At 40.4% G+C, this 26225-nt stretch overlaps 2 protein-coding genes across 4 annotated transcripts in view; one reads left to right on the top strand and one right to left on the bottom strand.

Annotated features, from left to right (window-relative positions):
• The window catches only part of LOC120044430 (potassium voltage-gated channel subfamily C member 1-like), a 75513-nt gene extending 72537 nt beyond the window's left edge, over positions 1-2976 (top strand). Inside the window, exon 4 of the mRNA XM_038989077.1 lies at positions 2831-2976. Coding sequence (XP_038845005.1) covers positions 2831-2976 — 146 coding nt within the window. The remainder of the gene's footprint in view (positions 1-2830) is intronic.
• Positions 2977-17210: 14234 nt separating this feature from the next.
• On the bottom strand, positions 17211-26198 carry baxb (BCL2 associated X, apoptosis regulator b). Of its 3 annotated transcripts, none has more exons than XM_038979010.1 (6): positions 25943-26198; positions 25741-25771; positions 22668-22915; positions 20468-20606; positions 20267-20371; positions 17211-19793 (listed from the first exon to the last, which is right to left on the bottom strand). In XM_038979010.1, exons 3-6 carry the CDS (start codon positions 22826-22828, stop codon positions 19650-19652), a joined length of 549 nt encoding a protein of 182 aa, XP_038834938.1. In that variant the 5' UTR covers positions 22829-22915; positions 25741-25771; positions 25943-26198; the 3' UTR covers positions 17211-19649. The 3 variants fall into 3 exon arrangements, with proteins under 3 accessions (XP_038834938.1, XP_038834923.1, XP_038834929.1); XM_038978995.1 differs by having other exon boundaries at positions 22668-22832; XM_038979001.1 differs by having other exon boundaries at positions 25741-26198.
• Between the last annotated feature and the right edge of the window lie 27 nt (positions 26199-26225).

Genomic DNA, 26225 nt, shown 5'->3' with positions numbered 1-26225 from the left:
AAACGCCTATGTCAAGCAACTTGGTTGCAGTGAGCAGTGGGCCATACTTATGAACATAAGCAAGCATTTAAAGTTAAATGGGTTCTCATGCACAAGATGCGTAAAAATCCTCTCAAGCTAATTTAGTGGTTCACTAAGCAACTCAAACAACATTGAAATTGCATTAATGATGTCATTTTTTATATATATACATCTCCCGTTTGGGATGTCTCTTGTGATGCGGTTCACAGCTGCACTGACGGACGTGTTGACTTGACAACTGCAGTTTTGAACGACCCCTCCCCCCTCATCTTCTAAACCATGGCAGTCATTCTGAATGCAGACTGTGGGAAATCCTCTCTGGTTAGATTCCAATAGGAATTAAACGTCACTTTGTAAGTCAGCATAATGTGACTTGATGCTGGTTTTGATTTAGCTGATGCTGGTCACCAGCAAAAACACAATGAAGGCTGGTCATCTGCGAAAAGACAACGGAAACACAACGAAGGCTGGTCTGCCAGGATAACCAGCTAGACCATGCTGGTCAGACCAGCTAGATCATACTGGTCGGCCAGCAGAACCAGACCATCCTGGTCAGACGACCAGCACTGACCAGTATAGACCAGCATGAACCAGCTTGAAATGTATGCAGTTTTTTTCAGCATGGCTGCAGGTTTCATTCAGAATATTGATGCTGTATTTTAAGGGTAGATGTGGTTTTACAAAATCAAAATATCCAATGACAATGTCTGTGAGACCTTGTATACGGCGTAAACCACAGTGTGGTTTCACTTTATCTGTGATTGATTGAATTGGATCCCAGGTTTATGTTTGATGACATGTGATGTGACTGCCTTTCCACCCTCATTCATTCCTAACCCAGGGCCACATTCTCTATTATCAGTAACGATGAAAAAAAAGTCATTCATGACAACAAAAAGGTCACATTAGGAGGAGATGTGGCTGCTTTGAGTTTAGAGAACAGAGGATGATCAAACCTATCCTGTTATGCCACCTAACCTGACAATTATACTGCTTGGTCAGATGTGTTGAGGTTTATATCCACTTTTTCCTCTAAATTGTATCTTGGAAAAGAGCGACTCACTCTTAAAGGGGTGGTGTTAGATTTTCGCTTGTTTTTAAAGGGGTGGTGTTAGATAACGGTCATGTTCCACTGCTCAGACGTTGCTGACAGCACAGTCAATGACGTGGCATGCAACCATTGGTTGATGCATGCAATGTCCGAGCAGGGTAATGCGACTTTTCGCTCACTCTTAAAGGGATGGTGTTAGATTTTGGCTCACTCTTAAAATGTGGTATTGGATTTTTGGCTCACCCTTGAAGGGGTGTTGTGAGATTTTGGCAGATGCAACAACAGCTTGAGCTTGTGTCAAACCTTGATCTCTTTTGCTCTACCTGGTCATTCTCCAGGGTATTGACATCTGTTCTCTAAAAATGTCAAACAGACCGACACAAGTTGTAGGAAATGCTGAGGAAGTAGTGGCAAAAACTACATTCTGAACGCCATCACAACGACTAGTTGGGAGTAATGCAAATTCGAACACTAATCTGGCATAATAATATGTGCATAGAGGCTATCCACAAAATGAAAAGGTGCAAAAACTGTGTTTTATGTTTACGTTCTACTACATCCCTGGGGAATAAGGTAGGCTTGGACCATGAGAGGGAGTATGGGCCTGCATTCACAAACCGTCTCAGAGTAGGAGTGCTGATCTAGGATCAGGTCACCTCCGTACATTCAAATATTATCTTATTCATTTTATTCGTTATGATCTAAAAGGTCAAACTGACCCGAGATCATTACTACTGTGATGGGGGCTCCGAGAGGAAGGTGTAAATGGTGAATAAGGGGAGGCAGCCAGGTTCTGTTGGGCCCGGTGAAGCTGTCAGAGTTTTCATAAGGTCTTCCACCACACACACACACACACACATACAGTAAATGTTCTGCTGATGTTTCTGTTCCCAAATCCTGACGACTTCACCAGGTCCAAGTTGGTCACGTTGTTATTCTGGGGAGGTGCTGAATAGAGCTTTGACTGTATGTACTGTTGCCCTGTCCGTCTGTCTGAAGTCTGTCTGGAGGATTAGAATTCAGTGTTGGCGGCTAAAACATCTGGATGCTGAGTCTGCCCTCTCTCTTTCTTAATATCTCCCTTTTTCTGAGAGACACATGAGTGTTCTTCCCTCTTTGTGTGTGCCAGAGGGAGCTAAAAGTCACTGGAGCTTGACACCAGCTGTTTTATCCATCAGTACTCTCCCCCTACTATATTCTACTGTACTGTGCTGTACTGTGTATGCTGACACTACTGACAGCACCATTTTATATTGATGTGGCAAAATTTTGATGCCATATTTTCATAACTCATTTTCCTGTTTTGTCCTGTCTCTCCCGTCTGTCTGTCTTTCTCTCTGTCCCTTGTCTGTGGCCTTAACACTTGATTTGGATTTTCGGTTTGACTTGATTTGGTATGATTTTTTTTTAAATTGTGGTTTTTGTTTTTTGAAACCTATTTATTCATAACAATCGCTATTCCTTGCTATTTCTAATCCATTATATATTTTAACGCGACATCTTTCTCTGTCATCCAAATGATATCCATGTCCTCCTTAAACATGAAAAAATAACATAATAATCATTAAAACATTTAAAATAACCACAAACATTTATGCAATTTTACTTTATTTTGCACCAAATGTCCTGCATTTAAACTGTTTTTAACCCTAAAACTACTTTTCCCAAAAACACCACTTATCTTCTGTCACCTCTCCGGTAACCCCTTGACCTCTAACCTAATGTAACCCTCTAACTATGACAACCCGGTCACCACAGCGACAGGCTATGAGAAGTCTCGCAGCCTCAATAACATTTCGGGCATGTCAGGAGCCCCCATGCGCCTCACCCCCATCACCAACCCTTTCGATCCCCCGGGAACCAACCTCCGCCGCTGTCACTCCCCCATCCCCTCCATTTTGTAGCGTCATGATGTGGAGAAGCAAGCCAACAAGTCAACTGCAGGAGGAGCATCAGGAAAGAGAGACATACCAACACCACTGTAATCCCAGTACTCCCATTTATATTAGTCCAATAGTGATAATGATAATGAGCTGTAGGGGGTGCCATTTAGCCACATTTAATAATGCTCTATATTGAAAGCCAGGTAGAGGGGGACATGCAGTGTATAAGAGACTTAGAATGAATAGCAAAAATATCCACTATGACTACATGCACTTTCCCACCACATGCAATGTGCAATATGTTAAGCCGAAGCAAAATGTTTAGAGGTATTCAGCGTTAGTCTACAGCAATGTTACGCCTGTTGGAGCAATGAGAACACACATCACCACACACACACAAACACTCCCTCACACACACACACACACACTCCCTCGCGCTCTCTCACACACACACGTATACTCTCACACACTTGCCTTATTAACAGGGATTGAGTGTAGGTTAGTGATTTGGACTGATAAATAATGTAGTGTGCTACAATAGCAGGCCTCCCTGTATTATTGTAAATGTGTGCTGTTTTTGCACTCCGTATTATCACTAATCCTAAAGAGCTCCTTAGTCAAATGAGACTTCTTCTGATACTCTACACCCCCCACACAACATCAATTCTCAACAATACACCCATCCACTCACTCACACACGCATCGCTTGTATTTGGGATGAGGAACACACTTACAGTAACTAACACCAACAAAATATCGAATATATATTCAAATGCATGCATTCGTTTTTGAAGAACAAAAAAAAATCACACAAAGAAATTCTTATATTTAACAGAAAATCTTTGAAAAGAAAAGAGGCAAGCCCAAAGTAAGAATTTTTTTTTTTAGTAGCACCCATAAAACAAGCCATGTACTGGCTAGTGCTAGATCTCCCAGGGGAGATGACTCAATGGACCGTTAAATGCGTTTCTGTGTGCTGAAAATAGACTGTATCACACACACACAGGCACACACATACACACTTATAGAGACTCACGACCGATCAAACAGCAATGTATTATTTTAAAAGCTGGGGGGTGCTAGAGAGTTGTACTATACTAGCATTCATTCACTACTACTGTTATTATCATTATCATTATTGATGTTATCAGTGCCATGTAGAGAGCTGGAGAGAACGCAAAGCGTTCTGGGGCTTTTGTGCAATACACAGACTCTGATGAAAGCCTGAACAACGGCCATCAATGTTTTAAATAAGAGATTCCGAGTAGCGTCCTAACCCACAGAGAGGGAGGACATAATAACAAACTATTTTTATAATGGTTTTGAGGATTAAAGGGCAGAAGGGATGGAGGGATTCTCTCTTCTTTCTCTAGGGGGCGGGGTTAGGTGTGGTAGAGAAGACTGGGTCGGGGTGGGACTCTCATTCCCATTGGTCGGGAGCAGTAAAAGGGGCCATCGAAGCAGGGATCGGTATTTCTCATCATTGACCATATACCGGCCCTACCCGCCCTCCCTGCCCTCTTGTATGCAGGTGCATGAAATGAAGCTTTCTCTTTTTCTAAATATGGCTCCTCAGAAATCAATCTGTACACATATCAAACTATACCTTTCAGTCTGCACATGTCAGTGTCAGGAGGGTGTGGCTATAATCAGAAGTGGCTTCGGGTCACCCGTTAGACAAGATCAATTTCGGTTTTTATCATCTTCATCATCGATCTCCCTTCACTTCCTCAATCCTTTGTTGTCTTCCTGTCTCGAGCATTTCACCACATCGCCACTCTCACAATGACTCTTATGATTTGAGTGTAGCGATTTTTTTTCAGTTTTCTTTTTTTCTTTTTCTCTTTTGTCCTTTTTGACCTCCCCCCCCCCCCCCACCCCCCACCTCCCGGTCCTGGCTGCTGAACCATCGCTCCTCACATAAAAAGAGGGCACCGTGAATGGAGGATGGACTGACAGCGCTTGGTAGAAGAACAGAACGAAACAATGATAAAATTAACAAAAAAGGCAACATACATATATAGAAATATATTTGTATCTATGTATAGTTAATCCTATGGAGATATGCTGTATATCTGTGGCGCACATGGGAGTTGTGTGGTTTTGTGTACACAGACATGCATCTACCTCTTGTCCAAGATGCAAGAGTGGCAATTCATCAGAATTATACATCATTCCTTTCTTTCTCAATGTTTTCTGAGGGGGAAAAGGAGGGAAAAGGAAGTGTTAAAGGAGGACAACTGTTTTCCCTCCATACCAGACATCAGAAAAAAAGAGACCAAAACTTCTTAAAATCCCGATTTCTTTAGAAATTTTGTTGAAATGTAGAAGATGACGAGGTTATAGTGACAATGTTTAAAAAAAAATCTATCTTGATATACCCAATGTCGACATTTTAATTATTGTCACTCTTATGGATTGTATATTTTCATTTAAGCGGTTGATTTACAGAAATTTTTATTTTTGTATTTTCCGATGTTACTGTCTATTTTATTATTGATATTTATTGGCATCGAATGTTGCCATCTATTAAGGTAATGCTTATGTCTCTAACTGTTCGTATCCAGTTCTGTTACTTGAAATGTGTCTGTTTGATTTGATGTGATTTTTGGGGGTTTGACCTTCCTATCTCTCCCCCTCCTCATTTCTCACTCTGCTACCTGCTCCTCTCTCACTAGAGACAGAGGGTTGTGTAAGGACTGAAGGTGAAATCTTTTCACATTTCGTAGACATGGCATTCTCTATGACTAACATTAGCATTAGCCTTATACAGGTGTGGACTGTATACACTCTAGATAGTGTTAAGCTAAAAAAAAAGCTATTAGGGCAACCTCGCTCAGCGATCGAAGCAAAAAAATACAATTAGACAAAACCATTCGATAATTCAAAGCTCAGGACTCGTTCGGTTGAGAACTGTGCCCTCTACAGGCTCAAGTGATGCTGTGAGAAGGTTTGACTTTTTATTCGTTTAAAATATGAACTGCTGTTGTGAGTCACGTGACATAAACTCCATATCTGCGTTTCATATCTGCACATATCCAATAGTAGCCCGAGTGCCAGTTGGTTCGTGCTCTATTACCAAGTCCTTGTCACTCATTGTCACATCAAACATGTCATGTTTAGCTTGCCAATGACATAGGAGTTGGCTAGACAGCACAAACAGATCTGGGACCACGCTAATTCAATAGTAGTGGGTGAGAATCCGAAAAGCCTTCATCTGTGTAGAGTTTGAGGTGGGAGTGACAGGGAGGGTGAAAGCTTGACCTATAACTATGTTTGGGGTGCACTCCATTTTGATTGCAGTCAATTCAGGAGATGCATTGAATCTCAATTCATTCATTGAAAATCGGCTGTTATCTTAAATGTCGGATTGTTTTCAATGAATGGTTTGGATTTTTATTCACCTCCAGAGTTGATATAATATAAATGGAATTCACCCCAACTTGCACCAGTACTCTACACCTAGAGTAATATATATGATAATATAGTTATATATGGTAGTACACATAGATATATTCCCTATATATGGTTTTGTTGACACCCAGACACCAGTCTACAAACGACCAAATCTATTTTTTCAAATTGTCTCTCTTCATCCCCACATCCCTCCCTTCCTCCCCTGTCTTCTCCCTTAATCTAGTGCTTTGGTTGTTTGTTCTTGTATTATAGGAATTCTTCTTATACCTGTTATTGGTCCAAATGTTCTGTACAGTTGTAAAGTTTTGACTTATTTCAGTCTTCATGGGGTTTCCATTGCGAGCAATAAGGAATTGATATGTCTATATCCATAATCAAGGAAATGTGATTTGAGAAGACATTAGATTTGATCATAAGCTTAATGAATGTGTATATATTTACTGTATATATTAAGTGCATATGAATGTGTATATTTCTATACACAACATATAGACTAACAGCATGCTATTAGGGAAAAAAGCACTCGGCCCTCACAGTTTTGTCTGAGAAGAGTTGGGCTTATATATGCATGCTAAGATGTTCTAGGGTGGAAGAGACCATTGGTACCCTAATGGGGAGGGGGTTTGGGAAAGTTTTATTTTTTAAGGATGGGGAAGGGTAACCAGTGGTCTTGTGTAGCCGCTCTGTTATTTCTTATCGACCTTACTAGACTAACTGGTAATAATAATTACTTTATGATTGATCATTTTTGTTATCTTTTTACAGAGAACTATTCTGAGAGCTCAGTGCTTATCAGGTATATGCAAAAAGAAGCAGTAACTGTGAATTAATACTAGAGAAACAAATCGACTTCTTCCTTTTCCCACGTTAGTCAGAACACGTCCTCAAAACTCAATTTCCCTCGGTGAAAACCACATCGGCCAAAGCCCACCCAAACCCTACCGACTTTTCGACACACTTCCTCTCCTCTCTGTTCTCCCTCTCTCTTGTTCCATCAATCCATCCTGTCCTGTCTTGTCCCTCTCTGGCTTGAAATATCCTGAGATACAGTACATACCCAACATTTTAGGGGTTTAACGTTTGAAACGATACGAAAACCTCCACTATGTGGAGGGAAAGCTCACACAACGTTTTGCATTATTAGTGACATTTTTTGTTGTTGATAAACTAATAACCTGTAACCTGGGATATGATGTGCATTACTTCGTTTTGCTACACCTTGTGGTTACTTATTAGGACAGTTATTGAGTCATAGCAGATGGAAAAACTAACCTCGACTGTCACGAACAATCTACAAATAGACTATACTTCCCCTCTGGTGGTAGAATTCACACGTAACCAACCGTAGGCTACAGACATGGATGACTCATTGTTGAGCAAAAATGCTTATGCTACTTCCTTGTACATCCTGCACATTCTTTAAACTTTAGGCTGCATCTGAAATGGCACCCTAGTCCCTATATAGTGCACTACTTATGACCAGAGCCCTATTATAGGGAATAGGAATAGTCAATACCAACTGGGCACAACGTGGAATAGACATTGAATTAACATCGGTTAACATCAAAGGGGCGTGAATTTTCCTCCATTGTCACTGGGACAGGGAGGTGCTGCTCTTTGACAAGCAGTAGGAGGTGAGCATGTGACATTCTAGAATGGATCAGTAGAGGTTGTTGTGATAGGTGGTTATTTTGCTCATTATTGACGGGCAAGTTGATGGTTTAGTTAGTGGGGTCAGTTAGTAGAGTGATGTTCAGGTCTGTGTATCATAGCATGTTTTTGTTCAATCGTTGCAGATTAAAAAAAAACTCTGTGAAGAAGTTCTTCAGACACTTTTTTACCAATCCTAAAGGAGAAGGACTTTAAGATGCTGAAATGGAGGATGTTTGTAGTCTAGTCAACAACTGACGTAGAAATGAATTGAATAATATCACCAGTGCAATGTTTTTGACTACACCTCTGTCTTCCCCCTTTTCCACATTTCCCCTTTCCCTCTCTTCGTCAGTCTCCCTACACTCACAACTCAGGTATATCTCTCTCTATGTTGGTTTAAATCAGTGCTTCCAGACGTAATGTCTATCAGAGCCGAACAGAGAGAAGGTTTGAAATGTTTTGCTTCCTCTCTGCTGTATGTATGGACGTGTAAATATTGTATGTGTCCTGTGTTCTCATCCCAGCTCACTTATGTACCCTGTTATGTGATTCTGAGGTTGTTTTGTCCCTCCACTCTCCTCTCTCTCCGACACACACGTTTCACCCCATCTCAACCTACCCACTTTCTGCTATAATTTGTTGTATTGGTATTTTGAGATGTGCTTTCTCTACTGTTTCCATTACAAAACCCCAAACTGAAACAACAGACTTTGGGAAAATGAAAAGACCCATAAACGTTAAAGTTTCATCTCCCCTAAAAGTGGATTACAAACGTCTCCCGAGGATAGGAGTGGACAGAAAAAAGGACAGAAAGACTGTCAGATGTTACGTATGATGTTTTTGTTTTTTGGGGGGGGGAAGGGGGTAGGAACTGTATATATATATAAAAAAAAAGGATTGTCATCAAAGGAAGAACCATGAAATGGAGGACAGTTTGGGGAAGAAAGAAAAAAACTAAATGAGAGGAGGAAGTAAGCTGATCACTTCTCAGTGTAAGAATGTGTTTTGTGTTCTGTGTGCTGTTTCGCTCTGTGCTTCGTGTGCTGTGTTTTCGCAGTGTGTGTAACTGTGTTTTGTGTTTTGTGTTTCTGTGCTTCGCTCTGTTTCATGTCAAATTGTTTCCTCCATGTTGCCTATCTGTGTGTGTAGGCTGTAGGATACATACAGTGCTTTCAGAAAGTATTCATACCCCTTGATTTATTCCACAGTTTATGTTACAGCCTGAATTCAAAATTGATGAAATATTTTTTTGCTTGTCATCCATCTACACACAATACCACATAATGACAAAGTGAAACTCTGTTTTTTAGATTTTGTTTTGCTAAATGTATTTCAAATGAAATACAGAAGAATCTAATTTACATAAGTATTCATACCCCATGAGTCAATACATGTTAGAATCATTTTTGGCAGCGATTACAGCTGTGAGTCTTTCTGGGTAAGTCTCTAAGAGTTTTGTACAACTTGATTAAACAATATTTGCAGATTATTCTTTTAAAAATTGTTCAAGCTCTGTCAAGTTGGGTTGTTGATCATTGCTAGACAGCCATTTTCAAGATTTTCAACCTAATTTAATCCAAAACTGCAGGCCAGTCAGGAACATTGAATGTTTCCTTGACAAGTAACTCAAGTGTATATTTGGCCTTGTGTTTTAGATTATTGTTCTGCTAAAAGGTGAATTTGTCTCCCAGTGTCTGTTGGAAAGCAGACTGAACCAGGTTTTCCTCTAGGATTTTGCCTATGCTTAGATCTAGTCCATTTATTTTACCCCCCCCAAAAAACTCCCTAGTCCTTGCCGATGACAAGCATAGCCATAACCAGATTGCAGCCACCACCATGCTTGAAAATATGAAGAGTGATACTCAGTGATGTGTTGGATTTGCCAAAAACATAGCATTAATTTATTTTCTACATTTTGTGCAGTTTTACTTTAGTGCCTTATTGCAAACAGGATGCATGTTTTGGAATATTGTTAGTCTGTACAGGCTTCCTTCTTTTCACTCTGTCATTTAGGTTAGTATTGTGGAGTAACTACAATGTTGTTGATCCATCCTCAGTTTTCTACTATCACAGCCATTAAACTCTGTAACTATTTTAAAGTCACCATTGGCCTCATGGTGAAATCCCTTTGCGGTTTCATTCCTCTCCGGAAACTGAGTTAGGAAGGATCCCTGTATCTTTGTACTGACGTTGTGTATTGATACACCATCCAAAGTGTAATCAATAACTTCACCATGCTCAAAGGGATATTCAATGTCTTTTTTTTACCCATCTACCCATTTGGAAAACCTCCCTGGTTTTAGTGGTTGAATCTGTGTTTGAAATGTACTACTCGACTGTGGGACCTTACAGATAATTACCGAGATGAGGTAGTCATTCAAAAATCATGTTAAACACTATTATTGCACACAGAGTGAGCCCATGCAACTTATTATATGACTTGTTAAGCAAATGTTTACTTATTTAGGCTTGCCATAACAAAGGGGTTGAATACTTATTGACTCAAGACATTTTAGCATTTAATTTTAAATTATTTTGTAATTTTTTTATTTTAAACATAATTCCACTTTGACATTATGGGGTATTGTATGAAGGCCAACAAAATGTGGAAAAGTCAAGGGGTATGAATACTTTCTGAAGTGCTCTCAGGTCTTGGTCTGTGTTTAGCTAAACTAACATTCCTGGTGTGCTGTAGTCCTGTGTGGGAATGACCTCCAAAATCACTGACTCAGTCCTTTTGGCTGGAAAAGCACCCTATTGGAGTATGACTAACCAATGAATTAAGAGGTAGGCGAACACCAGCAGACTAAACAGCCCACAAGGACTGAAACCACCCACGCCAATTGTATTGGTGTCTGTGCGTGTGTCTGTGCAAAACTTACAGGCTTTTCTGCCTTTTCGTATTTTGTGTACATGCATGTCAGATGTGCTTTTATCAGTTGAATCATTTGCTTTGAACAGTTGTACTCATCATAAGTAAACCCATCCAGTCATACAATCAAACACTGGACTATAACTATTGAGAATGTGAAATTAATTCAAACTCCCATTCAAGCTCATGTTAGGTTAATAGTATCAACTAAACTACCCTGGATCATGTAGGTTTTTAAACATCCAGTTGTAGCTGGTTGATTTTCTAGGTTTGCTGGAACTTCCACTGATTCTTCTCCTTGTTTCTCTCCTCTTTTTTCCCCCCCAGTGTTGAGTTTCTAAAATTCCCCTTCTTGTCCAAGAAGAGGAACAACCATAGGACACAATTCACCCAGAGCTCCCTACTGGATTCACTGTGGGCTGAAGGGATACGTAACCGGAGAGAGAGGGAGAGGGAGAGAAAAAAGGAGAGCGAGCGAGAGAAAGAAAGAGAACTGAAGGTGATGGTGATACTGGGCGGATGATAGAGGACAAAGAGAGTCAAAGAGATTTGTTCATCCCTCCGCACCAGAAGCATCCTTCGTTCCTGTGGACTCCTCAATCAGCACCATCCTGTAGAAAAACAAACTCCAGACCAACATAACAGACTTACAGACTGAAACACATACCTTATGTCAGCATACTTTACACTGTCTTATTATACTACGTTTATTGACATTGAAATCCCAGACAAATGATAAAAGAAACAAACAATAGAACAGAATGCCCCTAGGAAAGAGCCAAAGGGTTATGGGACAGTAGGACAATGTTCCACAACTTGGTTGTCATCCTACTGTATCATAGACAATGTATGCTCTTAACCGCTGTCAAATGTTCCCTTAGACAAATGACATGTTACCGGCTCTCAGATACAGTATATTCAATTGTTTTTAAATCTTCCTATTTGGTACTTCAAAGATCGGACATACAGTACGGTAGGCAACATAAACAAACTACTGCAGTGGTCTGAGATCACTCAACACAGTCAGCGTGGATGTGACTACAGAAAGGCGAGCCAGGTGCTAGCCAATGGCAAAATACATTTACATAAGTCATTTTACTGTTTTGCAGCCAAACACTATGCAAAGGTATGAGGCCGAATGACCATTGCGTCCAGTGACTCTTGAGTCAGCCCACTATGGTGACGCTACCTTCTTATGTAAAGTCAGTCACAGCTGTTGGACTGTTTTCAGTGATTGACAGCCCTTCTCTTACCCTCTCACAAGAGACACACTTCAGAAGATACTGAATTATGGGCCACAATAGTAGAGCAACCAGTTATATAGTATACCAGGCCATTGGTCATTTCATAGAAACCTGCACATAGGTCTGACATACGATACACTCCCTGACTGACTGATGTTGACTCGTGTTGCATGAGAGAGGGTGTCGGCTGACCCTAACAGACCTACTCATCGACCACTTTGAAGGATTTGGGACTAAAGAAAACCAGAGTGTGTGTGCGCGTGTGAGAGTGTGTGCGCTGGAGAGTTGAGGAGGACGCCAAAGGAGAGAGACACTGGAAGCATGACCGCAATGCGCATGCCAAGAACGCCAGCGACTGCTGGAAAACAAGGACATACATTGCCCTCTCTCTTTCTCGCTCTCAATCGCTCCCTCTCTTTATCTCCAAACCTCTGCATCTCAGCATTGCTGCTCCTCCTCCGTAGCAAACTGCATGGCATGATCGAAGAAAAAAAACCTGAGGAATGAAACGTAGAGAACAAAAGGATGGAGAGAGAGACCAGAGAGACTTTATTTTTTAAACCAAACAATCATAGTCACATCAACCTTTTTCAAAAAGATCCAATTGGTAACTATTTGCAAGTGTCAAGATAACAGACGGTCAACTGCACATTGAGAGAGTGGCTACTGTAAAGGTCTCTCTCCTTTCTGTAGAAAGGAGGAAGGTCAAAGAGCACTGCACCTCTGGGGGGATCAGAGAGGTTCACAAGGAAGTGTGAGAAAAGAGCGGGAAGAGGGTGAACTTTGATAAACAATTCCGGGAAAAAGTGAAAATGCATTTTTATTACTTTGTTTACCAGCATGACTATTCTGCATGAGTCTACTTCTGCAAGCCCTAACCCCACCCCCCTCCCTAAAAAAGAGGGCTAGGAATTGAAAAAATGTACAAAATCGAGACGAAACAAAAAATATTTATGTTATATGCAACTCATTTTAAAAAAGAGCAGGATTATATAAAAAAAAAAATCTATATTTTGTTTTGGGATAATAAAAAAAGGAATAACGAAAAAAAAATATAAGATTGCAAGATACACATTGAACAATGTTTTCTTAGACAAATAAGATAAACACACACCACATAATCTACCAGAGATGAACTGTGCGAGGAACTTCCCCTGATACTACAACTACTCTACTACTACTTCGATGACTACTCTTCTCCCTCTCTGCTACTTCTTCTTCTACTGCTCTCACTCTCTCGTCCTACCGCCCTGATTGCGCCCCCTGCTGCCAATTCTCTGTCTTCCACCCCACTGTCCATCCAGGTCCCCTCTCCACTGTCTGTCTGCATAACTCTGTTTAGTTGGACTGTGCTCAGATCCGATGGGTCATATTTACTAGGATCCAAACGGGCCGGAACGGACTATACCTGAACTTGTCTAACAAGTTTTCCGCTGCAAAGCTGTTTGCTACGGTGTGCACCAATGAATACGACCATGATGGACTCTGTTTTTGTTCTTTCAGTCTCGTGCTCAAGGTGGGAGATGGCAGCTTCACCACCGGGACGCGGTTGTAGACTCTAAGGTCTCGGCTAACTAAAGCAGTTTAGCGATACCTAGCAGAGATTAAACCTCACCCCGTCCCCAGGCTAAAAACCCAATGCGCATTGGGAGAAAGTATCTGATCTGGTGAACGAGATTAGCGATGACCTAACACAACAAATAACATTGATTGGCTTGTGTAGCCTAATGATAATGTAGCTCTGACCCTGTACTGTAGCTAGCACCTGTAGCACTGCACTGACTGGCCATAGATAGTGCCATATTAGCTCAGCCCTGATATTGTAGCTATACAATGCGTAGCTTTGTGCTGCTATGACATAATGTACTGTAGGCCTATCTCCCTGATTATGGAGATGTGTATAACATGTCGTTGTGGCATTTAACCCCCCCAACTCGCTTACTCTACAGCCCATGTGATAGTCAACAGTGTTTGTTTTACACATGCTGGTGCCCCCGGCGTTGGTGAAGCAGCCATCTTTGCTCCATTTCCCAGGTGGGGATAGCATATTGCCAGGAAAACTGCTGTTCAAAGATGCGTGAAGGGAACGCCAAACTGTCTATCTATGCTATCATAATGAGCTTATCTAGATAAATTGTTGTCGTTTCTGTTGATGAACAAAAGCTCTTGTTGACCTTCCACCACCCCTGCCTGTTTTGCAGTATGGCTGTATGCATCGCACCAGGCACCTCACCACACACTCAACAACAACATATTTTTGGTTTTATTTCCCCGTTTTTCCATGTTTCTTTTCAAGTGATTTTGTTGTTGTTGTGTTGTTTCTAGGCCTGTATGTATAGGTAATATCACCAGTCACCGCAAACCCTTAGCTAGGCCCACATCAGAGTTGAGATAATATGTCGTTTATCCCCAATGAAGAGTGCCATCATCTGAGCCGTGGTTAGTCTCTGGTGACACTGGTCTAGCCGAGTGTTACGGCAGAGCAGGGTTCATCTCAAGGGTGTTATTTAATGTTACAATGGGGGAGGAGGAGAGGAGTGTTAATAATGTGGGGGGGGGGGGGGGTAAAATGACGTCACTTCAGACCGTGTCAAATACAATTTGGGTCACATTCATTTGCATATTGCTCGTTTTAGATTTTTTTTTGTCTCAAATGAGTGTTAACTTGTGTTCACTTCCCAAAACTGTTCCTTTTGTTTGTTTATTTGTTATTACGCAATGATGATGATTTTGATGATGTTCCAGAGATGCTGGGGGCTAACTGTACTGAGAACTGAGCAACTAACTATGCAAGAGTTTGACTGTAGCCTACGACTAACTTCAGTGTTTCATTGTGCCAAAGGAGTTCAGTGTGTTGGGTCTGTTTGTCTGTTGTGTGGGAGGGCAAGAATGGGGCAGGGTAAGGATGGAAAAGGGGGGCAGCTACTATATCTAGCATGGTGCATTGTTTACTGAAGTAAATGGGGGTGTGGGGGTTAAAGTAATTAGAATAGGGGCTCCCCTGAAGACCTCTGGAGTTTGCCACTCAGGATATGTCGCTGTTCTCGCAGTTTTCATTTGATACACTGGATCTCTGTCATTCATCACCTTATGTCTGATTCCTCCCCCTTTTCCTTCTCCTCGACCCCCATCCCTTTCACATTCATTCCTTCTCCCTCTCAACTCCTGCCTACTCCTTCTCTCACTCTCTCCCTTTCCAAAAAAAGTTTATTATGGCACGATGTTTGTTACAAAAAGAATGATTTGAAATGATAGCGATAAGTAACCATAGATTATGGAAGGTCGCATCACTACTAGACATTTCATTCTGAAGATGGAAATGATTGTTTGTGAGGTAGAGAAGGAGAGGGATCGGGTGCAAGGTGGATGGGGAGAAGAGGGGATGGGCACAACTGGCTTAGATACAGCTAAAGACAGAGGTGAATGGATCATACCCCCCCCATCAACCTTCTGGTAGCACACCCCACACAGACACGTTAAATGGAAACATAGACCGTTCCATTTAAAATGTCAGGGGGGAGGGGGGGGTCTATTGTCAGAGCAATAATTTGTTCCAAACCCTTGATTTTGTGGGGGAGTCCAATGCCATTTCCCTAAACTTACTGTCAAAGCAACCTTACCACCTGTAAAAAAAAAAAAAAAAAAGGAACCTGTTAAATACTTTATTCTGTATTGTTTTCATCTTGATTTTAAAGCATGCATACACATCTAGTCTCCCTGAGTTTCGGGATGGGTTTTCACAAAACAGGTGGTGAATATACTGTGAATAACCGCCATCTTATGTGAATGACTGTACTACCACTGTGTGTCAGTGGGAATGTATGTGTGTGCGCTACCAGAAGACACGTTGTGCAGGTGGGGGTGTGTGTGATCCTCCTCCACGCCCACTTGAGAGGATTGACAGCTCAACACTTGCATAACTTTACTTGAAACCCAAATACAAAACATATCAAGAAAGGAGCAGAGTAAAGCCAGAAACCCCGCTGTCATATATTCTCTTTCCCCGTCTTCCTCCCTCTCATCCCCGTCTCCTATCCCCCTCTCTTTCTCTTTCTCCACACATTTTCGAGGAAGAAGCTCTTTTTGCATCCTTGTTGTTGTGTTTTTCTAACATATTGTTTGAAGTTGAATTCTAATGCATGCGTGGGAGAGAGAAAAAAAGACGACTTAACCTATTTGTGAATGGCCAGAATGAAGTAACTCTCTTTTCGCCGGAAATCTGTCTTCCTCTCTCTCTGTCAGCCAGTGGTGAGATGATGGGGGGGGAATATGCAAACTGAAACACTCTTTAAAAAAAAAAGTCTATATCACTGTTTTATGTTCATTTTTTTGTTGTCATATTTTTTGTTTACTGCAGTGTGGCTTGACTGAATTGGTAGAAATACACTGGCCATCTTTCTATGTGTATTGCACTTGGAAGGAAAGGGAATGTGAAATAGGCTCAGTTTCATGAGTCCGATATCTTTCTTGATACACATACAACAGTTTGGGAGATCTCAGCAGTGCTAGTAGCATTGTGCCAATCTGTCCATGCTGTTCCATTTTTACATGTCCATCTGTCTTTTGCATCTGTACATCTCTATATATCATTCTGCCTGTCACTATCTTTAACAGTAGACGTATCTATTAATCTACCCCTCTAGATACGTCAATATCATTGATTTGCTTCATTTGTATCAGTTGTTTTCTGTTCATTTTCATTATTTGGTGTTTTTACTTCATTTCTTATCATTTGGTGCCTTTGTTTACTCTTGTCTGATTCATGTTGTCAGTGATTTGTGTTATGAATTTTACATTTGAAAGAACATTGCACTACTAGCGCCAATGCAGCTAATGTTTCTATTGGTCCTGCCAACTGTTGTGACTACATCGCCGCTAAGCGAATAAGGCACTGGGTGCAGCCATGCCACTTTCCTATCAGGGGAGAAAGAGAGGGAAGACAGAGACGGAAGAAGAGAAGGTTACTACAATAACACTGAATGGGGTTTATGCTATAAAGATTGATGCTGGATACAATTTTAATGTCATAACACAGAAAAAAAATAAAAAGAATCAAGAACTGTATAAAATATATTTCAATGGAATGTTTATTATTTACCTTTTATATTTTTGAAATGTGTAAAGAAAAAATATGAATAAACAGTAATAATTTAACCAAGTTTGTGAAAAAAAAGAGACTTAAAACAGTTCTATTATTAAAAGTATGAAAGTTTGAAAGTGAATGCTAATTAAACTGAAAAACTCTTCTCCTTTACAGATAGGAAAATAAAACAAGAATAATAAAACGAAATACCCACAAAATTAACTGGAAAAACAAACAAATCCAATTTAAAGAGAAAACGTCAAAAACTCTATAAAAATATTAAAAGCTTATGCCAAAATTTTCTATTTGTGTCCTGTGCATTTTTTTTGTACATTTAGCATCACGACTGATATTATGGAGCTGACTGACTCATGTTGAGTACTTTAAGGGGTCATAGTTAAAACATGATTATTGCAGAACAAACATCATCGTCAACTCATATTTATTTTGTTTATCCTAATAAAATGTCACATTTAATACATTATACATTCAAGTCAAACGTTCCAGACGTTATTTTGTAATCAAAATACACGTTTCATACATTTTCATAAACCTAAAGATTCAATCGGTATTCATGTGTTATTTCTGTATATTATTGTATTGAAAAATAATGACCTCTCTGTTAAAACCAATCACATAACATGATGCTTGGCTGTCTGTTATGCTTACACTGGTTTCTCATTTCAGGCACAGATACCCTAGTCTAGCAGGATACCAACAAACATGATGATATACCCTTATGGGAAAAACCACATGATTTCACATGTGAAATTTCCACATATAACATTTTATTTCACATGTGAAATCATTTGAAACCATGTGGTTTTGGAACACTTCATATCATATACATTTTTGTTGTTGCAGTTTCACATGTGAAAATCACATTTGAAATCATATTTACACGTGAAATAACTGTTCACATGTTGAGCAGAAATGTTCACATTTGAAAACAAAAGAGACACATGTGAGCTCAGTTGTTCACATGTGAAACCAGTTGTTCACATGTATTCAACATAGAATTCACACCACCCTTTCATATGTGAGAATATCATGTTTTCACCTCACGTGAATTGCAGTTTCACACATGAAAGACTTTCAAATGTTGTGAGGTGTAGTTCCTTAGTATCACATGTTGATATTTTGCAATTTCATATTATCACGTGTTGCTTTAACATGTTATCACATTAACTTCCCATAAGATCACATGTTAAACACGTGAAATTCATGTATTTTTTCCCGTAAGGGTAGTGAGACAAAATGTACTGAGCTCTGCCCCAACACTTTGGTTTCATTACTGTAGGTCAATATATACAGTGCCTTCAGAACGTATTCACACTCCTTTGTGATACAGCCTGAATTTAAAATGGATTACATTGAGATTCTGTGTCATTGATCCACACACAATACCCCATAATTTCAAAGTGGAATTATGTTTTTAGATTTTCTTTCACTAATTAATCAAAAATGAAACGCTGAAATGTCTCGAGTCAATAAGTATTCAACCCCTTTGTTGTGGAAAGCCTAAATAAGTTCAGGAGTAAAAATGTGCTTAACAAGTCCCATAATAAGTTGCATGGACTCATTGTGTGTGCAATAATGGTGTTTAAAATAATTTGCCACACCAACATTAGACAACTACACAGAAAACCCTAAAATTACTGAAATAATTCAACTAAATCAATGATGAGAGAAAAGTCAGATTAACTGATGACTAAAATAGCAGTGCAGATGACACTCTTTTGCTAAGTGCAGAGATGTATAGAGTATTTTGTGTAGATCATTGACCAAAAAATGCATTAAATCCCTTTTAATCCCACTGTAACACTACAGAATGTGGAAAAAGTCAAGGGGTGTAAATACTTTTTGAAGGCACTGATAAAAAGGAGTTTAATTTTATTTAAGACTTATTTTACCAGGTAAGTTTGACTGAGAACACATTCTCACTTACAGCAACCACCTGGGGAATAGTTGCAGGGGAGAGGAGGGGGGATGAATGAGCCAATTGTAAACTGGGGATGATTAGGTGACCGTGATGGTATGAGGGCCAGATTGGGAATTTAGCCAGGACATCAGGGATAACACCCCTCTCATACAATATGTGCCATGGGATCTTTACTGACCACAGAGAGTCAGGACATGTTTTAATGTCCAATCCAAAAGACAGCACCCTACACGGGGGAATGCCCCCAATCTTTGTACTGGGATTTCTTTTCTTTTTTTTTTTACCAGAGGAAAGATTGCCTCCTACTGGCTCTCCAACACCACTTTCAGCAGCATCTGGTCATCTTATTTATCCTGAGCAAACCAGAAGGTAGGTAACTAATAATACATGGACTAGGTAAACAAATGTATTTGTGTGTGTGCACGCCCACGCGTTTGCATTTGAACTGGAGTGGAACTGTGTGTGTGTGTGTGTGTGTGTGTGTCAGGTCCTCCTGGCCAGTTTCCAGGTGATAACACTACCCAGTATGACACCTCCGAGGAAGACCAGGATGATCCCTGAGGACCAGGCGCTCATAGAGGACATCTTCTCCACCTGCACACGTGCCAGCTCAGCAAAACTGTTCATCTGGGTAGAGAGAAAGATAGGGGGGGAAAGAGAAAGAGGGGGAACAAAGAAAGACGAGGAGAAAGAGAGAGAAGAGAAAGGGGGCAGAAAGAAAGAAATCAATGACAATCCAACTTCCGTTTTCTCTAACAATAGTTAAAACCACATCATTTATTTTTATGTACCCTTTAATTAACTTGGGTTGTCAGTTAAGAACAAATTCTTATTTACAATGACGGCCTATCCCGGCCAAGGCTTGGCCAATTGTGCACTGCCCTATGGGACTCCCAATCACGGCCGGATGTGATTCCGCCTGGATTCGAACCAGGGACAATAGTGACGCCTCTTGCACTGAGATGCAGTGCCTAGACCGCTGCGCCACTACTCTACAACCAATACCAAGTTTATATCAATATAGAATATTGCCAATTTGGTTTATTTTAATACAAAGGGGAAACACTTGGGGGCAGCCTCTGATGGTATCCATAGCTTACCCATCCTCCATGTTTCTGGATCCAATCCAGTAATTTGTTTCTGAAGTACTCCAGAGTCCACTTCAGAATGTCCTTCACTAACTGGGGGATGTTAGCAATCACCACCTAACAGAGACAAAAAGAGTGATTTAATACACACACACTGATTGTTATTATTATTGGATGTACAGTACAAAGTAACAAGAACACTGTATAACATACCTTGACAGCTATCCTCCCTGCTACGTAAAACAGCACAGCAATTCTCTCCCAGGTGATTTGACTGTCCTCAAATACCTTTTCTACCAACTTCCAGTAGCTGGTCTTGCTGGTCATTTTCCCCACCATTCCATCTATCGCACTGGAGGTAGGGTAGGAATTAGACTACTGACTTAGACCATTGTAAACTAACACACAGATAGACACACATACAGTACCAGTCAAAAGTTGGGTCACACCTACTCATTCAAGGGTTTTTCTTTATTTTTAACTACTGTAGAATAATAGTGAAGACATCAAAACTGTGAAATAACACATATGGAATCATGTAGTAACCAGAAAAGTGTTAAACAAATCAAAATATATGTTATATTTGAGATTCTTCAAACAGCCACCCTTTTCCTTGATGACAGATTTGCACACTCTTGACATTCTCTCAACCATCTTCATGAGTTAGTCACCTGGAATGCATTTCAATTAACAGGTGTGCCTTCTTAAAAGTTAATTTGTGGAATTTCTTTCCTTCTTAATGCGTTGAGCCAATCAGTTGTGTTGTGACAAGGGGAGGGGTATACAGAAGATAGCCCTACTTGATATTATGGCAAGAACAGCTCAAATAAGCAAAGAGAAACCACAGTCCATCATTACGATATGAAGGTCAGTCAATACGGAACATTTCAAGAACTTTGAAAGTTTCTTCAAGTGCAGTCGCAAAAACCGTCAAGTGCTATGATGAAACCGGCTCTCATGAGGACCGCCACAGGAAAGGAAGACCCAGTGTTACCTCTGCTGCAGAGGAGAAGTTCATTAGAGTTACCAGCCTCAGAAATTGCAGCCCAAATAAATGAGTTCAAGTGACAGACACATCTCAACATCAACTGTTCAGATGAGACTGTGTGAATAAGGCTTTCATGCACAAATTACTGCAAAGAAACCACTACTAAAGTGGAAATATGTCCTTTGGTCTGGAGTCCAAATTGGAAAGTTTTGGTTCCAACCGCCGCGTCTGTGAAACCCGGTGTGGGTGAACGGATGATCTCCGCATGTGTATTTCCCACCGTAAAGCATGGAGGAGGAGGAGGGGGTATGATGGTGTTGGGATGCTTTGCTTTGCTGTCTGTGATTTATTTAGAATTCAAGGCACACTTAACCAGCATGGCTATCACAGCATTCTGCAGCGATATGCCAACCCATCTGGTTTGCGCTTAGTGGGACTATCATTTGTTTTTCAACAGGACAATGACCCAACACACCTCCACAGTGTGTAAAGGCTATTTTACCAAGAAGGAGGGTGATGGAGTGCTGCATCAGATCACCTGGCCTCCACAATCACCCGACCTCAACCCAATTGAGATGGTTTGCGATAAGTCGGAACGCAGAGTGAAGGAAAAGCTGCCAACAAGTGCTCAGCATATGTGAGAACTCCTTCAACACTGTTGGAAAAGCATTCCAGGTGAAGCTGATTGAGAGAATGCCAAGAGTGTGCAAAGCTGTCATCAAGGCAAAGGGTGGCTATTTGAAGAATCTCAAATATTAAATATATTTTGATTTGTATAACACTTCTTTGGTTACTACGTGACTCCGTGTGTGTTATTTCAAAGTTTTGATGTCTTCACTATTATTCTATAATGTAGAAAATAGTAAAAATAAAGAAAAACCCTTGAATGAGTAGGTGTTCTAAAACTTTTGACCGGTAGTGTACTCTATATTCATATTTGTTTACCTACCCAGCAAACCAAAAATTGGTTCCCAGAACATTCGTTAGGTTGCGCCAAATGTTCTCATAACACAAAACCTGTCCAGTTGAGCTGATGATTATACAGTGTTTGTATAAAACATTTTGCCTGATGTTGCAAGAAAGTTCACAGAAGACATTTAGTTTTGGTTATTACATTACCTGGAAATCTAATGAGAACATTTGGGGAATGTCCTGTTGTGATTATTACAAACGTTGTGCACAGCATTTTAGTGAATGTTAGGAGAACATCCCAAGGATATTTAATTTGAAATATTTTCTGAAGAAGAAAAGGCTAATGTTTGATAAAGCCATAACTAGAACTTAATGTGATTCTTAGATAATGTTATGGGAATGTTCCCAGTTTGCTGGGTAGTCTTTGCATCAAATTCATCAATGAGAATTCACAAGAATAACAGTTTGCGAAATTGAACAGGTACTGTAAGACACAAAGCAATGGCAACTGACTCGTCCAGCTTCCCGTCCTTCTTGACGGCGTCTCCGATGGTCCGTATCATCATGGCTAGCTGTGACACAATCTTCTGCTCCTGATCACTCTCCACCTCCTGGGTTTCTGTGGAGACCACTACCAGGACATCTGATGACACCTCATCCAGCTGCTCCTGCATCACTCTGGGGATGAGAGAGCATTCTGGTCCAGAAACACTCCTTCTTAGAGCACATAGCTGGGGAGTGGGGCTGGGGCGGCCGGTAGCCTAGTGGTTAGAGCGTTGGACCAGTAACCGAAAGGTTGCTTGATCGAATCCCCGAGCTGACAAGGTAAAAATCTGTCCCACTGTTCCTAGGCCGTCATTGTAAATAAGAATTTGTTCTTAACGGACTTGCCTAGTTCAATTGAAAAAATTGCCTACTGTGTGTCAAACTAAACTACTGTTGTCACGACACAGTGTCTGACGGTTTTCATTTCTTCCTTGCACTTAGCTGATAATGTAGAGAATACATCATTTTTTTGCTGTCTGTTTTGTCAATTCCCAACCCCATGGAAAGTGCACACGCATACACATCCAAGCAAGAGGCTGGAAGCAGCCAGTGGTATTAAATACTTTAAAGTACTACTTAAGTAGTTTTTGGGGGTATCTGTACTTTACTATTTATATTTTTGACAACTTTTACTTCACTACATTCCCAAAGAAAATAATGTACTTTTTACTTCAATTCACACACTTTTCAAGAGAACATCTCTGGTTATCTCTACTGCCTCTGATCTGGTGGACTCACTAAACACAAACGCTTTGCTTGTAAATTATGTCTGTGTTAGTGTTAGTGTGCCCCTGGCGATCTGTAAAAAAATTTAAATAACACACAAATTGTGCCATCTGGTTTGCTTAATATAAGGAATTTGAAATTATTTATATTTTAACTTTTGATACTTACAGTTGAAGTCGGAAGTTTACATACACTTAGCTTGGAGTCATTAAAACTCATTTTTCAACCACTCCACATTTCTTGTTAACAAACTATAGTTTTGGCAAGTCAGTTAGGACATCTACTTTATGCATGACACAAGTAATTTTCCCAACAATTGTTTACAGACAGATTATTTCACGTATAATTCACTGTATCACAATTCCAGTTGGTCAGAAGTTTACATACACTAAGTTGACTGTGCCTTTAAACAGCTTGGAAAATTCCAGAAAAGTATGTCATGGCTTTAGAAGCTTCTGATAGGCTAATTGACATCATTTTAGTCAATTGGAGGTGTAACTGTGGATGTATTTCAAGGCCTACCTTCAAACTCAGTGCCTCTTTGCTTGACATCATGGGAAAATCAAAAGAAATCAGCCAAGACCTCAGAAAAAGAATTGTAGACCTCCACAAGTATGGTTCATCCTTGGGAGCAATTTCCAAACACCTGAAGGTACCACGTTCATCTGTACAAACAATAGTACGCAAGTATAAACACCATGGGACCACGCAGCTGTCATACTGCTCAGGAAGGAGACGCGTTCTGTCTCCTAGAGATGAACGTACTTTGGTGCGAAAAGTGTAAATCAATCCCAGAACAGCAACGGACCTTGTGAAGATGCTGGAGGAAACGGATACAAAAGTATCTATATCCACAGTAAAACAAGTCACCTGAAAGGCCGATCAGCAAGATAGAAGCTACTGCTCCAAAACCTCCATAAAAAAGCCAGACTACGGTTTGCAACTGCACATGGGGACAAAGATCGTACTTTTTGGAGAAATGTCCTCTGGTCTGATGAAACAAAAATAGAACTGTTTGGCTATAATGACCATTGTCATGTTTGGAGGAAAAAGGGGGAGGCTTGCAAGCCGAAGAACCCCATTCCAACCGTGAAGCACGGGGGTGGCAGCATCACCCTCAACAACTACTGTGATTATTATTATTTGACCATGCTGGTCATTTATGAACATCTTGGCCATGTTCTGTTATAATCTCCACCTGGCACAGCCAGAAGAGGACTGGCCACCCCTCATAGCCTGGTTTCTTCCTAGGTTTTGGCCTTTCTAGGGAGTTTTTCCTAACCACCGTGCTTCTACACCTGCATTGCTTGCTGTTTGGGGTTTTAGGCTGGGTTTCTGTACAGCACTTTGAGATATCAGCTGATGTACGAAGGGCTATATAAATAAATTTTATCATGTTGTGGGGGTGCTTTGCTGCAGGAGGGACTGGTGCACTTCACAAAATAGATGGCATCATGAGGCAGGAAAATTATGTGGATATATTGAAGCAACATCTCAAGACATCAGTCAGGAAGTTAAAGCTTAGTCGCAAATGGGTGTTTCCAAATGGACAATGACCCCAAGCATACTTCCAAAGTTGTGGCAAAATGGCTTAAGGACCACAAAGTCAAGGTATTGGAGTGGCCATCACAAAGCCCTGACCTCAATCCTATAGAAAAACTGTGGGCAGAACTGAAAAAGTGTGTGCGAGCAAGGAGACCTACAAACCTGACTCAGTTACACCAGCTGTCAGGAAGAATGGGCAAAAATTCACCCAACTTATTGTGGGAAGCTTGTGGAAGGCTACCCAAAACGTTTGACCCAAGTTAAACAATTTAAAGGCAATGCTACCAAATACTAATTGAGTGTATGTAAACTTCTGACCCACTGGGAATGTGATGAAAGAAATAAAAGCTGAAATAAATAATTCTCTACTATAATTCTGACATTTCACATTCTTAAAATAAAGTGGTGATCCTAACTGACCTAAGACAAGGAATTTTTACTTGGACTAAATGTCAGGAATTGTGAAAAACGGAGTTTAAATGTATTTGGCTAAGGTGTATGTAAACTTCTGACTTCAACTATAAGTATATTTTAGCAATTGTATTTACTTTGATACTTAAGTACATTTAAAACCAAATACTTCACTCAAGTAGTATTTTACTGGGTGACTTTCACTTAGACATGAGTCATTTTCTATTACTGAAGTATGATAATTGGGTACTTATCCCACCACTAGAAGCAGCACAGGGTCAGCCACAGGTTTACAGCTAGGTGTGTCGATAAGATGCGTCTTTCTGGTTATTTTTAAGTATCTGTGAAAGTGACTCACCTATTCAGCAGGACCTCTCCTACTCTGTAATCTGTAGAACGAATAAAACATTTAACCAAAATCAGCTTATAGATCTAAACAACATAAAAAAGAATTATGAATGTAAAATAGAACAGAATCATGATAGCTAGCAATGACAATGTACTGATAACTTGGTAACGTTGTTGCAGTGATGAGACATTGCACTGGCAGACCTAGCTACCTGATGTCTCTACACACGCCATTGGCAGTCCACACACCGCCAAAACGATAGCTAACGTTAGCTACTATCACCGTAACTTCAGAAAACTTCAGTATCGCAATTGTAGTTCTTCTCTTATAACATAAACCTATTATAGCTCTATTTGACATACGATGTTGCTGCTGTTTTCTCTCTATTAAGAAAATACTACATTCCTTAGAGATAATATGCAGAATCTACAAACGCCTGAAATAAGAAAGACCACAGACAGTAACAAGACCGGACAGCAAATCGAAAGTGGAGA

This window comes from Salvelinus namaycush, chromosome 3, assembly GCF_016432855.1.
Source record: "Salvelinus namaycush isolate Seneca chromosome 3, SaNama_1.0, whole genome shotgun sequence".
In the NCBI taxonomy this organism is placed as follows: domain Eukaryota; kingdom Metazoa; phylum Chordata; class Actinopteri; order Salmoniformes; family Salmonidae; genus Salvelinus; species Salvelinus namaycush.
The sequence above is the reverse complement of the archived record's forward strand: the minus strand, read 5'-3'. Positions and strand labels throughout refer to the sequence as shown.